We start from the raw sequence: 14,787 nt of genomic DNA on the forward strand, positions 1-14,787 counted from the left end.
TCCAACCCCTGTGAGTGTTTATATTAAATACAACAGACAGATTAACAGAATATTCCGTCGGTTCTTGGTAGAACAACATTATAATAAATGGAAAGCACCATTTTGCTTTTGTTCCACAATATTACTTTTATTGTAAACTGGTTTTCGGCTTACAAGGACATCTTCAGACATTTGTAGAACAAAAGCAAACTGGTGCTTTTCACTTATTACAACGGACAGACGTATATGTTATATTAAATACAACAGACAGATTAACAGAACATTCCGTCGGTTCTTGGTAGAACAACATTATAATAAATGGAAAGCACCATTTTGCTTTTGTTCCACAATATTACTTTTATTGTAAACTGGTTTTCGGCTTACAAGGACATCTTCAGACATTTGTAGAACAAAAGCAAACTGGTGCTTTTCACTTATTACAATGGACAGACATATATGTTACCTGTATAAAGTTTTCTATATTTTGTGTTCAAAGCTCGGATACTCATTTAGTGACCAGTGTAGGTTGGCAATCAGTGTTCTTTTTAGTGTGGCTGTGGATATCAAGCAGGTGATGCTTGGCGAGAAACTCTTAAAAACACTGGTACAGAGTAGTGAAATTAATGTAAACAATGTCTGTGTATCATTCACATCTTATTGTAATATGTTAATTAATGTACTCAGAAGGTATATACATAATTGTTCCCCTCTTTACCTCTCTCCTCCCCCTCTCCCCCCCTCCACACCCCACACCCTCTCCTTCTCTCTCTCTCTCTCTCTTGCTCTCTCACTCTCAGCCCTTTCCCTTCTCTCTGTGCCAAGTTTCATAGTGGAGCACAGTTGCTACAGGGAAAGAGAAGCAATTCTACCTTATTGGGTCACATTTTCACATTATGTCACTAGGGTCAAATTCCATATTTAAATCCAAAATCATAGAATGACTCAGAGTTGTGAAATACTATAACATGCAATGTTTTCGTGAATTATATTATAAGGAAATACATTACATTTAAGAATTTCCATTAAAACATAATTATAATAGACATAGTTGTCCAATTACAAAAGTCTAATGTCCACTGTATTACCCAAAAAGGATCCAACAGCTCTTGCAGGTTGGTGACTGTGCTGTAATCATGTACTGTAGTCCTCTTTTCCTAAGTTTATGTTCATTTGTTGAAGTTCAAGCCCTGCTTGGGCTTTCAATTTGTACTGTTGTTAATTTGTTCACTTGCATTAAAAGGGAACAATTTATAAAGTGAGACTCATACAATTACAATATGAATTTCGAGCTTCTGCCTTGAATACTGATATATATGCTCATTTTTTTTCTAAAAAATGACACTCTCAGAATATAGAAACAGCAAGTGGAAGATGGCTGCATTATGAAAGGTGTAATGGCTTTTTTCCAAATTGGTATCTGTCTATGTCTGCATTAGGTTGAAAATTTTGTCAGAATAAAATTTCATATTGTAATATCTTGTGAAGCATTCACATTTGGTGTTATCCTAAAGGCCTACAGGCCTAAGAATTTAAAATCTGTGTCATGCTAATGTTGAGTTATGGATTGAGTAAGTCATTTTTCCTTTCTGGTTGTTTTTTGGAAATGTTCATACATTGAATATTTATCTAGAGATTTCGTATGAAAACAGGCACTACTGTTTATCCAGTGTGCTTAATGTGAAAACTATGAAATAACTATGAAACTGGAACAGAGGTATATGCTTAACCACCAAGAGGAAAAATTCTTACTACTTCTTGCAGACACACATAAAACTAGAAACAATTATCATAGCTTCAGGAATCATTAGTTCCTTCAATGGGGAGGAAAGAGTGATAGGTTGAAGAAAACTACAAAACACGACGTAGACTGAAAGGGGCTCACATGCTGTGAGAACTTGGAGGCAACCTCATATAGTTTTTTCTACTTTTATACTTGTCTATTGGCAGTTTTGGTACCTACCTGGATAGGCATGTGCATTACAGAGCCTGCTTCCAGGAAACAGAGAGGCATGTGGCCCTGTATCAAATCCACCTCATTATTAATGTTGGAGGTCAGTGTGCCAACCAGCCTGGATCTTATTTTTGGGCAGTGCTTGTCATCTAATGAGGTAAATACTGGTCTGGTTTCCATGCCCCAGCTCAGATAAATGATGGACAAACTCTTTGAAAACAATGTCACATTTGACTGTGTGATTGCACCGAGTCTAAACAGAAGGGGTACACTGAGTGGGAGCAGAGCTGGCAGTAGCTTTAAAATGTCTTTGTGAGCAGCAACTTCATTATAGCCATAGCCCCTATATGGGTAAGGTTGGTTCTTCATAAAATTGGAGATGAACTATGATGGTCTTGACAAATGCTGGATAGAGGGCACTGGCAACGAAGGAAAGATTGGCAGTCTTAGGGTTTTGCTTCCTGGAGGTAAGAAATGTTCATTTTATAGTTTTCTCAAGCAAATTTAGCAAACTCAAGTGGCAGACTCTGCAAGAGAGGCACTCTGCATCGTGGTGTAGCTTGCTTGCCAGGTTTTGAGAGGTTGCGTTTCTGGATGAGGTATCAAATATATTGCTTCCCCCTACTTATACCTCCCGAGGAGATCACGTATGTAAAATTAGAGAGATTCGAGCGTGCACGGAGGCTTTCAGACAGTCGTTCTTCCCATGAACCATACGCGACTGGAACAGAAAAGGAAGGTAATGACAGTGGCACGTAAAGTGCCCTCCACCACACACCGTTGGGTGGCTTGCAGAGTATAAATGTAGATGTAGATGTAGATGAAATTTTCCTTCTCACAGGATATCATGTGACTGCATTTATGAGCAAAACTAACTGCTTGGTGATGAAACCAGAAAATATATACATATTTTAACTGAAAATAGTGTGTGTGAAATCTGCTGAGTTTCAGAGCTCAGATCTGTAAAGTAAATATCACATACCTATCATCTCAAAAGGCAAAAATAATAGAGTAACTCAAGTGACAAGAGATAAAAAAAGAAATGACCAATTTATTACTGATAAAGCATTGTATGTTGCAGATTCAGTTCACAACCGCAATGATAATGGGTATCAATGGTATTAGAAATGGCTGTGATTTTCCTATATGGATGCAGTATACACTAGTAATTTATATGATGTCCTTCATTGCCCTCTTTGGAAATTTTTATGCAAAGGCATATATGGCCAAGGTAAGAATTACAATTGGTGCATGTAAAATATCTTCAACGAGTCTCATTTAAACAAAAAAAATTGATATTAATGTCTTTCATTTATTTCATTTTTAGGGATCAAAAATATTTGATGGTAATGAAAGCTCTTACAGGAGATCTATCAGCAAAGAAGTCCATCAGAATGGATTCAAGAACCATACATCAAATGGAATTATTGAAGACAGGAGTAAAAAGATAAAATAAATAAAATGTGCAGCTACTAATATGTGCTGGTCACCAAACCTGAAATTTTTGAGACACTAATAATGACTAAGTGGTGTTGTTGCTCCAGAAGACATTAAACTATTTTCTGTTTCTTGATGAAACAGAACATTTGTACAAATTTGGTGCGCAATTGACTGATAATGTTAGATGAATAGTGCTCTTCATCTGAAGTCTATTTTTCACTACTGTGAGTGAGTGCTGTTGATATTGTCACTGTTGATCCAAGACAACATACAAGTGTTTTGTATGGCTGAAAATCGTGTGTGTGTGATACAAGATCATAATTTTTTTTTTAGCTGACATAGTCAGTGAGAAGGTAAGTTCCCTTACATATTCCAGTGAATGTAAGTGCTCAAATATTTGTTAGCAAAGTGATTCAAGGTGGTAATTAATAGGAACAACACAAATGACAGTTAACAAAAATGTAATATCAAAGCAATACTACTAACTAAAGCCATAAATATTATTTAAAATAATTAGAGGAGGAAGTAACACAGTAGAATGTGAATTTATTAGAAAGAAACAATCAATGAAAGTGTAACAATTTCAATGAACAGTAAAGAATTTAATTGTTATGGTTTAAGGTTTTTCACTCAAAAATCTGTCAATGTAATAACTAAAGCAATAAATGAAAGTGGATCAATGTAAAGTTATTAATTGGCAGTTAATGCTACTGAAACTCAAGTTTAAAATGTATATTTCTACACATACTGTCAATTAATGCTCAGGTACAAGAATGTAATATCAACTGTGTACTGCCATGTAATTCTAAACTGAGGCTGTAATTAACAAATATTCATTTACTATAAGTGTGAGCCGCATATTTGTCTCATAATTCTGATTTTTGTTTATAAGTTATGACATGTCATTCTGTTGACTTGCAGTCATAATTGTGTGAAATATAAAACTGATGTAACTCTAACTTGCAAGCTCGCATATTTTTACTGTTTCATAACATATGTTGTGAGAAATGTTTATCATTCTATTCACTTTTCATTAATTGTGTGCTTTCATTACTGTCATTTTTACACTCTGTCATGCTACACAAATGACAAAAGCAATAAAAACTTTTGTTATACATGGAAAACATTACTTTGTTCTAGTTATGTTATCCAGCATACCTTAGTCAGCAAAATTAACTTATAAACAACTTTCTACAAGGGGACTGCAGAGAATTTTCAGAAAGTGACACAAATAAAAAGTAATGTAGATGTACAGATTCAGAGTCTCATGGCAATACAAACTAGTAAAATTTTTTCTAGCTTCCAGCTGATCAAGTGGTTAAATATCTATGATCTTTCAGTCAACTGCTTCTGCACCATAGCCAAATAGTGTCTCAAATGCTAATTTCAAACTCATTCATTTATCCTTTCATCATTTTCCATAGAGCCCATTATGAAGGAGAACCTTTGGAGAAACAGAACAAAGTCAGGGTTATTAATAATTAAATTTCTTGTTATTAACTTAACAAAGAAAGCAGAGATGCTGCTATTCCCTCAGTACTATGAAATAACTGCTGTTTGTCTCCTGCAGATAACTTAATACTTCCATTACTGTAATGCCATTTATTAAAGAAAAATCAGAAGCTGCTTGCTGTAAAGTTAGAGGCCTGCTTACACTATAGATTGGTACTCATCATGCAGCTAACAGGATACTTCAGTCCTTAAAACTAGATAAAGAGGAAATCTGTACATGAAACTCACATAGCAGTTTCTGATTTGAATTTTAGATCCATTGTAAATGCCATCCAGTTACATCATAATGCTACCATCTTTTGTCATTGTTACATTCATGTGACTGCTTGGTGTTTGTCACATGCATAGTTCACATCTTACCATGTAATGCATCCACAACATGTACAACACAGGCTCTGTTCACACCTTTTCCATTTATCACATCTGCTGTTTAAGAATATTCCTCCTATTTTCTGTCATTTTTCTACACTCTGCATATTAATGCCCCGTCTATCTGAGGATTGAAATGCACTGACATTCACTAAATGTAACAAAATCCAACTAAAAGCTAAAGTCAGGCATTACACTACTATAAATACTTCCACAAATCTCATTTCTTCCTCACTGTATATCCTGAAGATACATTTAATTTTTTGATTTCTCCCATACATTCATACAGAATAAATTACAGTTCAGTCACAGCATATCCAATCTATTGAATCTTGAGTAAGTAAGACATTGTAAAAAGATTATATTCATTGTGGATAAAAATGAAAAAAGATGAAATTGAAATGACTAATGTGTTAGCTTACAATCACCCAGTCTAAAACTTGAGGGAATGCTTCAGTTAATATGTGAAACTGATATACAAACAAATACATATGAGAAAAATCATGAAATTGAATAACAGCTACAAATAACACTTCATGTGGAGATAAAGTTTTTGTGCATTGACTTATGTCTTATTACTCAAACGTTTTTTCATGTCTTGAGAAGCATATAAGGCTTTCACCTCACTTGGATATCAAAAACATAACAAGCAGAGCTGTAAGGGTGGAATTCTAGCCATCATGAAAGGTGACAATTTTTAAAAATTCCCACTTCTTGACTTTTTAATAAAAGCAAATAATTGCTGTGAATCTTCGTCAGTCACCTTACAACCTCATATTTTTGATACTCTTTTGTCAAATCACCTTTTTCTTTGTTGCAGTTTTGTCAGACACATTGGTGAATCTTGTCCTCCTGCAATTTATAATTCCTGGCTGCTGAAATATACAATGCACTAACTGCTCCTAAAACTTCCACAGTCTCTCAAATAGCTTCAAGTGTCATTCAGTGGATGGCTTGCAAGAATTAGTTTGTGTACTGATTTTCCTCTTATCCAAAAAAACTTACTTCCAGTGTAAAGTACTGGCCCAAGAAATTTAAATGGCCATTCCCAAATTTCAATTTGCAGTTTATACTCTAGATAGTCAAAAAGACTGAAAAACTTCTTACTGTAAAGTAAGTGGCAACTAATAGATCATCCAAATGAAAATACTTGTTGTTGCAGTCTTTGGTCTGAGGACTGGTTTGATACAACTCCCCTCACTAGTCTTCTATGTGTAGGCCTCTTCATCTTTGCATAACTAATGTAATCTACATCCATTCAAACCTGTTTACTGTACTCGAGCCCTGGTCTTCCTCTACAAATTTTACCCCATACTCTTCCTTCCATTACCAAATTCACCATTTCTAGATGCCTCTTAATTTATTCTTGTATCAAAAACATGCATAATATGTACATAATAACGACGATATTACTTTTGCCCAAAAATTGGTCACTCCCAATGTTTTTCTGCTCTTTGATGAAGATCATCTTCTGTGCAGGAGGCTGGACACAGTCAGCATTGATACATATGATGAACAGTCTGTTTTCTCCAAAATCCTACCGAATACCGTCTTGATCAGTGTAGCCCCATTTTGCAAATAAACATTTGATCCACCATCTCCAGCTTTCAGTCTGTTCAGAGACTTCCAAGTAATCCATTTATCTTTGTAGCCAGGAGGTACAGTTTCTGAAATTCTATTCCAGTAGGGGGAAGGTAGGTCGTAGCCCTCCATAGTTGCAATCTACCTTTTCCAGCAGTGGTTCCTAGTGTTGTCAATGTTATTGACTTCAGGCACTGTGTCTGTGGTTCATTTCAATGCAGAGGATGCATTCTCTCCTGCTCCACTGTCTTTCTTTCCTCATTTGTGGCTATTTCTCTTTGAACAGGAAGTGGTGCTACCACTGATTCCTGTGAAGTACTAAAGCCATTTGACTGTAGTGTATTCCAAGCACCCTATTATGATTCTACAAGTATCATTGAGAGCTAGGTCTACCTGTTTGACATGTTGAATTATACCAAAGAGGACATGCATACTCTGCCACAGAACAGCATAGTGCCAGTGCAGAGGTTTGTAATGTTTCAGGTTGACTACCCACTGTAATCTGGCCAGTTTCTGTAAAAGATTGTTCCTGATGGAAACTTTTGACTTGCAGTTGTAGTGCTTCTTGAAAGTATGAGATGTATCAAGTGTATCTCCAAGGTATTTTGAGGTCTCCCTGAAGATTGTGATGACTTGTGGTCAGGACAATAAAAGCAATCAGGTGAAACCTTGGAAATGTCATAGAATAATAGCTAATCCTTTCACACCAGAAACATCCACATTGGAGCCCTTATCAAGGCCACAGTAAACAACCATCTCCATTACCTCTAGATGCCTCTGAATGTGTCCTATCAACCAATCCTTTCCCTGTCAAGATGTATTATAAATTTCTTTACTCCTCAGTTTGATTCAATTCCTTACGATGTTTCAGAATCCTCAGTCATCAAATTTGTTTTGATATCTTTTTTTATTTTTTTATTTTTGTTGTTGTTCTTGTTTGCACATCCAGTGAGTGGCATGCCATTTCTGGCAGGTCTTTGACTGACAATAATGGAATGTGGGTTGTTTGTGTTGTGTCCGGATGGTGAGTGAGTGTCAGTGTCTCACAGCAGTATAGTACAGGTCTGTTTACAGAAGTGATAGGGTTCTGTGCAGAATGGAATGGTGATAATGAAGATTAGTGATATGTCACATTAACTTCATAAATATATTCTAATTGGCTAGGATCTCTACTGCAATAAATGCCTGAGTGCATCATTTGTAACATTAACTTTATTAAAAAAAATCTTACTCATGTCTGGTCTTAAATAAGAAGAGTCACAATAATGAATGGTAAATTGAGTCACATTGGTTAGATGTGCTAGGGAAAGATTAATATGGAGCTATTCAGTATGTAATACTGGTGAGTAGTGTCATAACTTCTTCATTTTGGGGCTCACAGATCATGTGTGGACCACACATTGCCCTAAGCTATTGCAGCCATTGTTCTTTCCTGGGCAGCATTTCCTTCACCGTGCCCCTCCATCCCCAACCTCACTCCTTCCCCATTTCCTCCTCCTTCCCCTCTCTTGGTGTTCTGATTTGCGTTAACATGGTTGTCCACCTGATTCACCACCTTCCTTGCAATTTTGTTTCTCTTGCCTGTTCTCCTATTCTCTTTCGTCCTTTTTTGGCAATTTGCTCTCCCCATGGGGTCTGCCCTCCACTTCTGTCTTCAGTGTGAGCCATTTGGGAAAGAACTCCATCCCTAGCATCTACGGCATGGATTCCTCTCTCCCCCCCCCCCCCCCCCCCCCACTTCCTCCCCCTCTTCCTTCCCCACCATAGCTCTCCTCCGCCCCTCTAGGTCACCAGCACAAGTTGCCAGTCCTTGTGGTGGATCTGTTATGTAGCCATGTGGTTGAGCCCCCTGGCAACACAGGGATCACACTACTGATACCTGAGCTGTTCCCTCTCCATGTATGCCAAGGAGTGGTTGTTTGTCAGCCTAGAGCATCAGAAGTCCCAGCAACGGCCATTGCTGTGGATGTGTAGTGCCCACAGGCAAAGCCCCTGATCAGAGTGGTCTGTATTAGGGTGGATGCTTGGCACATGAAGCATACCAAGCTGCAAAAAATCTGGCCATTCTCAAACTGCCTTCTATTTGATTGGTAGAGGATCATTGAATGCTGCTTTGTATGACCCTGCAGCCTTCCCTTCCCTGCCTACAACCTGGGAGGAGGGCCAGGATCACTGTCTTGGGATGAAATACTTTCCCCACTACCTGGTCTGTACTAGGATGGACAGGGACACATTCACCACCACAAAGCTATTGTTTTTTGTGGAGAATATTGAGGACAAGTTTGTGAAAGTAGAGTTTCTCAGTAAGATGTTGTTGGGCTCCCTGTTGATCAAAGCTTCTTCTGCCACCCAGTCAGCAGATCTTCATGGTTGTGATTGCCTTGACAACATTCCAGTGTCTATCACCCCTCACCAGTCTCTGAATATGGTACACTGAGTGATTTCTCGTAGGGACCTCATCATGCAAACTGCATTCATTTTGTTCCACATGTGCAAAAGGGTCATAAAGACAACCACACCAATATCAGCAACTTTATCCTGGCTTTTGAGGGGTATACCCTCCCAGAGAAGGTCAAGATTATGTGTTACTGATGTGATGTGAAGCTATATATCCTGCCACCCATGAGATACTTTCGGTGATAGTATTTTGGGCACATGTCTTCCTGCTGTATGGCAGACCCTCTGTGTGGTGACTGTGGCTACCCACTCCCTGAGAGAAGCCCTTGTGTTTGTAATAAAACTAGGCGAAAATGTTTTTACGAAGTTTGGGATGAGTATCGTAGTTTAACACAAGAAAAACAATGTTCAGTACACCATGTTTTACATCACATTACCAGCACAAAAACATATCCCCCACCAATTTTATGTGTATCTTGTGTAATCTGGGGTGCTGATTCTTGATGCTGCCATAGGTTTATTTTGATGTTACTGCATCATTACATGGATAATATGTGATGGTTAAAATAAGTTTTAGTGTTTCTTGTTTACAAAGGATTTTATTTTGCACACTAGATGTTTGGCGGCAAACATACATCATAGAACTTACGAAGTCTGTCTACATGCTGTTGATACAAAATTCGGTCTAAGACTGAAGTATGGCGGCATGCAAATCTCCTCTATTTATATAGTTTTAAACAATTACTGTCATTTTTACATACTGAATTTTGCATTTATAAAATTAAAGTTTTTGCATACATCTCCCCAAATTACATAGAATAAAAGTGAATAATTTCATACAAAGACAGGAAAGAATCTGTTTCTATTAAGACTATAAATTACATGTTTTATCATTTCAACAATATATTTCATTAATTTTCATATAGTATTTCACTGACTTAAAGAAAAATCATGCTATCATTTTCAGGTGAACAGACTGATTAGTTTTATTGAATGAAAGGCCTAAATGTAACTAATTAATTTTTTGTACAAGTAAAATTTTACATTTTCATATGATCATAATTATAGTTCTATTAACTAACACCAATTAAAACATGTGTGTGCTTGATTCTGACTGAAAAATCATCATGTCATATTTTTATTAGAGATTCAAACAATTTCTGGTTTCAGAACATAAAAATAGCCGTCTCTATGACTTATATTGGATCTTTAATCATTAATTATTCCATAATAACAATAGCAAAATCGTTCCCATCATGTACCTGAAAGTTGTATTGTGTGTAAATTAGGATGGTACATCCAACATGTTTCCTTCATTCCATTTACTGGCGAGACACAATGTTAAAATAACTGTTTAAATTAGTATAAATTACTAGTTTTATATATATGCCCTCTTCGGGAGAGTGGAGATGAGATTGGAATAGGGTATAGGGTCCCAAGGGGTTGTGGTATTACAATACCCCCCTAAAGAGGTTTTACTGTCGAAGAGAGACAAAGCTCTTCTAAATCACTAGCTAAAATTAAGGGAACATAATCATGACTAGTGAAACAAACAAACAATTTGATGATTAGTGTCTGTGAAATATATCTACAACCATAACAAAATTTTAAAAAGCATGTATGATTTTAATACAAGGTATGTGTTATTGTGTACATGTTATATACACTCCTGTAAATGGAAAAAAGAACACATTGACACCGGTGTGTCAGACCCACCATACTTGCTCCGGACACTGCGAGAGGGCTGTACAAGCAATGATCACACGCACGGCACAGCGGACACACCAGGAACTGCGGTGTTGGCCGTCGAATGGTGCTAGCTGCGCAGCATTTGTGCACCGCCGCCGTCAGTGTCAGCCAGTTTGCCGTGGCATACGGAGCTCCATCGCAGACTTTAACACTGGTAGCATGCCGCGACAGCGTGGACGTGAACCGTATGTGCAGTTGACGGACTTTGAGCGAGGGCGTATAGTGGGCATGCGGGAGGCCGGGTGGACGTACCGCCGAATTGCTCAACACGTGGGGCGTGAGGTCTCCACAGTACATCGATGTTGTCGCCAGTGGTCGGCGGAAGGTGCACGTGCCCGTCGACCTGGGACCGGACTGCAGCGACGCACGGATGCAAGCCAAGACCGTAGGATCCTACGCAGTGCCGTAGGGGACCGCACCGCCACTTCCCAGCAAATTAGGGACACTGTTGCTCCTGGGGTATCGGCGAGGACCATTCGCAACCGTCTCCATGAAGCTGGGCTACGGTCCCGCACACCGTTAGGCCGTCTTCTGCTCATGCCCCAACATCGTGCAGCCCGCCTCCAGTGGTGTCACGACAGGCGTGAATGGAGGGACGAATGGAGACGTGTCGTCTTCAGCGATGAGAGTCGCTTCTGCCTTGGTGCCAATGATGGTCGTATGCGTGTTTGGCGCCGTGCAGGTGAGCGCCACAATCAGAACTGCATACGACCGAGGCACACAGGGCCAACACCCGGCATCATGGTGTGGGGAGCGATCTCCTACACTGGCCGTACACCACTGGTGATCGTCGAGGGGACACTGAATAGTGCACGGTACATCCAAACCGTCATCGAACCCATCGTTCTACCATTCCTAGACCGACAAGGGAACTTGCTGTTCCAACAGGACAATGCACGTCCGCATGTATCCCGTGCCACCCAACGTGCTCTAAAAGGTGTAAGTCAACTACCCTGGCCAGCAAGATCTCCGGATCTGTCCCCCATTGAGCATGTTTGGGACTGGATGAAGCGTCGTCTCACGCGGTCTGCACGTCCAGCACGAACGCTGGTCCAACTGAGGCGCCAGGTGGAAATGGCATGGCAAGCCGTTCCACAGGACTACATCCAGCATCTCTACGATCGTCTCCATGGGAGAATAGCAGCCTGCATTGCTGCGAAAGGTGGATATACACTGTACTAGTGCCGACATTGTGCATGCTCTGTTGCCTGTGTCTATGTGCCTGTGGTTCTGTCAGTGTGATCATGTGATGTATCTGACCCAAGGAATGTGTCAATAAAGTTTCCCCTTCCTGGGACAATGAATTCACGGTGTTCTTATTTCAATTTCCAGGAGTGTATAAAGTTTAGTCAGTCAACTTTCTCATATACAAAATGAAATTTTTTTGTCACTATTACAGAAAAAAATACTAGTGTATAAAATTTCACAGTTTTATTATTTTTGTGCCCTTTTTACGCACTCCATTGAATGTTCGATGAGATCTCTTATGACTACGTTCAGTGTACATATATTATTACCTAATAAAATGTGTCTTACTTCTAAAAGAAAAATGTTAATTTGAGTTGGTTTCTCAGAAGTCTCTGCTTAGTTGGGCGTCAAAATGTGAATATAGTATCACATAAATTATTTTTTTAAATATGAGGTCACAAGTAAATTATGGTTGTACTTTCATTTTTCCCAGACAAGAACTTGCCTCAACCAGAATGCCAGACATTTGGTGCTGTATCAAACTGATTTCAAAGTCAAAATTTCAGTGGACCAAAGAAATGTATCATCGTCCAAATTTAATGGTCAGAATGATCACATCTAGACCAGTGTCCTCAAATAAGTGTGAATGCAGATCAGTAAAAAAACTTAATTTTTTTCTCAGAATAACCCCTGTCGTTAGAACTACTTTACAACTTACCTTTATGAGTTTTTCAAATGCAGTAAACTGTATTTCAGTGTAAAATGTTGTGTTTTTACCATATTCCATTCCACATCATTTTATATAACTCCTTCTTCGATTCATTTCAAACATGTATCAGCACAAAATGATGGTTAGCTTACTCGGGTATACATATATCTCGTAAGTAATAAAATATGAAAAGCAAGCATGATTTTTAATTAATCTAATCACAGTGTAACTTCCTTTTCAGAAGTAAAATGTAAAGAGTTATTTTGTGTTTATAATACAGTGTGACAAAACAAAATTCAAGTAGACAGTATAAAATCTAACCTACTGTACCAGACAAAATGTATATTTGTGTCCATGAATGACATGGGATCAAGAGTTATCCTACACCAAATCATAGAAAAACACTAATTTAAAGTATATGAAAGAAAATTCAAAGGAAAATTCCCTCCAGCCTGTTAACTGACACCAAAGTAGAGCCTAGAACCATGAAAAATCCATCCACCCAAAGGAAATATGATTACAGCAAGTGACTGTAAGGCAACAAAACAAGTTATATTTAAAGAAATTCATTTACATCCTAACATACAATCAAATACAAGAGTTAACCTATGAAGCACCTGTGCTATATATATATATATATATATATATATATATATATATATATATATAATGGAAGGAAACATTCCACGTGGGAAAAATTATATATAAAAACAAAGATGAGGTGACTTACCGAACAAAAGCGCTGGCAGGTCGATAGACACACAAACAAACACAAACATACACACAAAATTCAAGCTTTCGCAACAAACTGTTGCCTCATCAGGAAAGAGGGAAGGAGAGGGGAAGACGAAAGGAAGTGGGTTTTAAAGGAGAGGGTAAGGAGTCATTCCAATCCCGGGAGCGGAAAGACTTACCTTAGGGGGAAAAAAGGACAGGTATACACTCGCACACATGCACATATCCATCCACACATACAGACACAAGCAGACATATTTAAAGACCATTTAAATATGTCTGCTTGTGTCTGTATGTGTGGATGGATATGTGCGTGTGTGCGAGTGTATACCTGTCCTTTTTTCCCCCTAAGGTAAGTCTTTCCGCTCCCGGGATTGGAATGACTCCTTACCCTCTCCTTTAAAACCCACTTCCTTTCGTCTTCCCCTCTCCTTCCCTCTTTCCTGATGAGGCAACAGTTTGTTGCGAAAGCTTGAATTTTGTGTGTATGTTTGTGTTTGTTTGTGTGTCTATCGACTTGCCAGCGCTTTTGTTCGGTAAGTCACCTCATCTTTGTTTTTATATATATATATATATATATATATATATATATATATATATATATATATATATATATATATATATATATATATAGCTTCATAGGTTAACTCTTGTATTTGATTGTATGTTAGGATGTAAATGAATTTCTTTAAATATAACTTGTTTTGTGGCCTTACAGTGACTTGCTGTAATCATATTTCCTTTGGATGTGTGTATATATATATATATATATATATATATATATATAAAAAACAAAGATGTAGTGACTTACCAAATGAAAGTGCTGGCAGGTCGACAGACACACAAACAAACAAACACAAACATACACACAAAATTGAAGCTTTCGCAACAAACTGTTGCCTCATCAGGAATGAGGGAAGGAGAGGGAAAGACGAAAGGATGTGGGTTTTAAGGGAGAGGGTAAGGAGTCATTCCAATCCCAGGAGCGGAAAGACTTACCTTAGGGGGAAAAAAGGACGGGTATACACTCGCACACACACACACATATCCATCCACACATATACAGACACAAGCAGACATATTTAAAGACAAAGAGTTTGGGCAGAGATGTCAGTCGAGGCAGAAGTGCAGAGGCAAAGATGTTGTTGAATGACAGGTGAGGTATGAGTGGCGGCAA

General features: G+C 38.2%; 1 protein-coding gene and 1 long non-coding RNA gene across 5 annotated transcripts in view; one reads left to right on the plus strand and one right to left on the minus strand.

Moving 5' to 3' along the window:
* The window catches only part of LOC126412057 (elongation of very long chain fatty acids protein 4-like), a 48,863-nt gene extending 44,397 nt beyond the window's left edge, over positions 1-4,466 (plus strand). For all 4 annotated transcript variants that reach the window (XM_050081438.1, XM_050081441.1, XM_050081440.1 and 1 more), the window contains 2 exons: positions 3,012-3,161; positions 3,258-4,466. In XM_050081438.1, the coding sequence (XP_049937395.1) occupies positions 3,012-3,161; positions 3,258-3,386 (279 nt within the window). In that variant the 3' untranslated portion in view covers positions 3,387-4,466. The remainder of the gene's footprint in view (positions 1-3,011; positions 3,162-3,257) is intronic.
* LOC126412060 (uncharacterized) overlaps positions 1-14,787 on the minus strand; it is a 105,690-nt gene that overhangs the window by 13,758 nt on the left and 77,145 nt on the right. The window lies entirely within an intron of this gene.

This window comes from Schistocerca serialis, chromosome 7 (genome assembly GCF_023864345.2).
Source record: "Schistocerca serialis cubense isolate TAMUIC-IGC-003099 chromosome 7, iqSchSeri2.2, whole genome shotgun sequence".
Classification (NCBI taxonomy): domain Eukaryota; kingdom Metazoa; phylum Arthropoda; class Insecta; order Orthoptera; family Acrididae; genus Schistocerca; species Schistocerca serialis.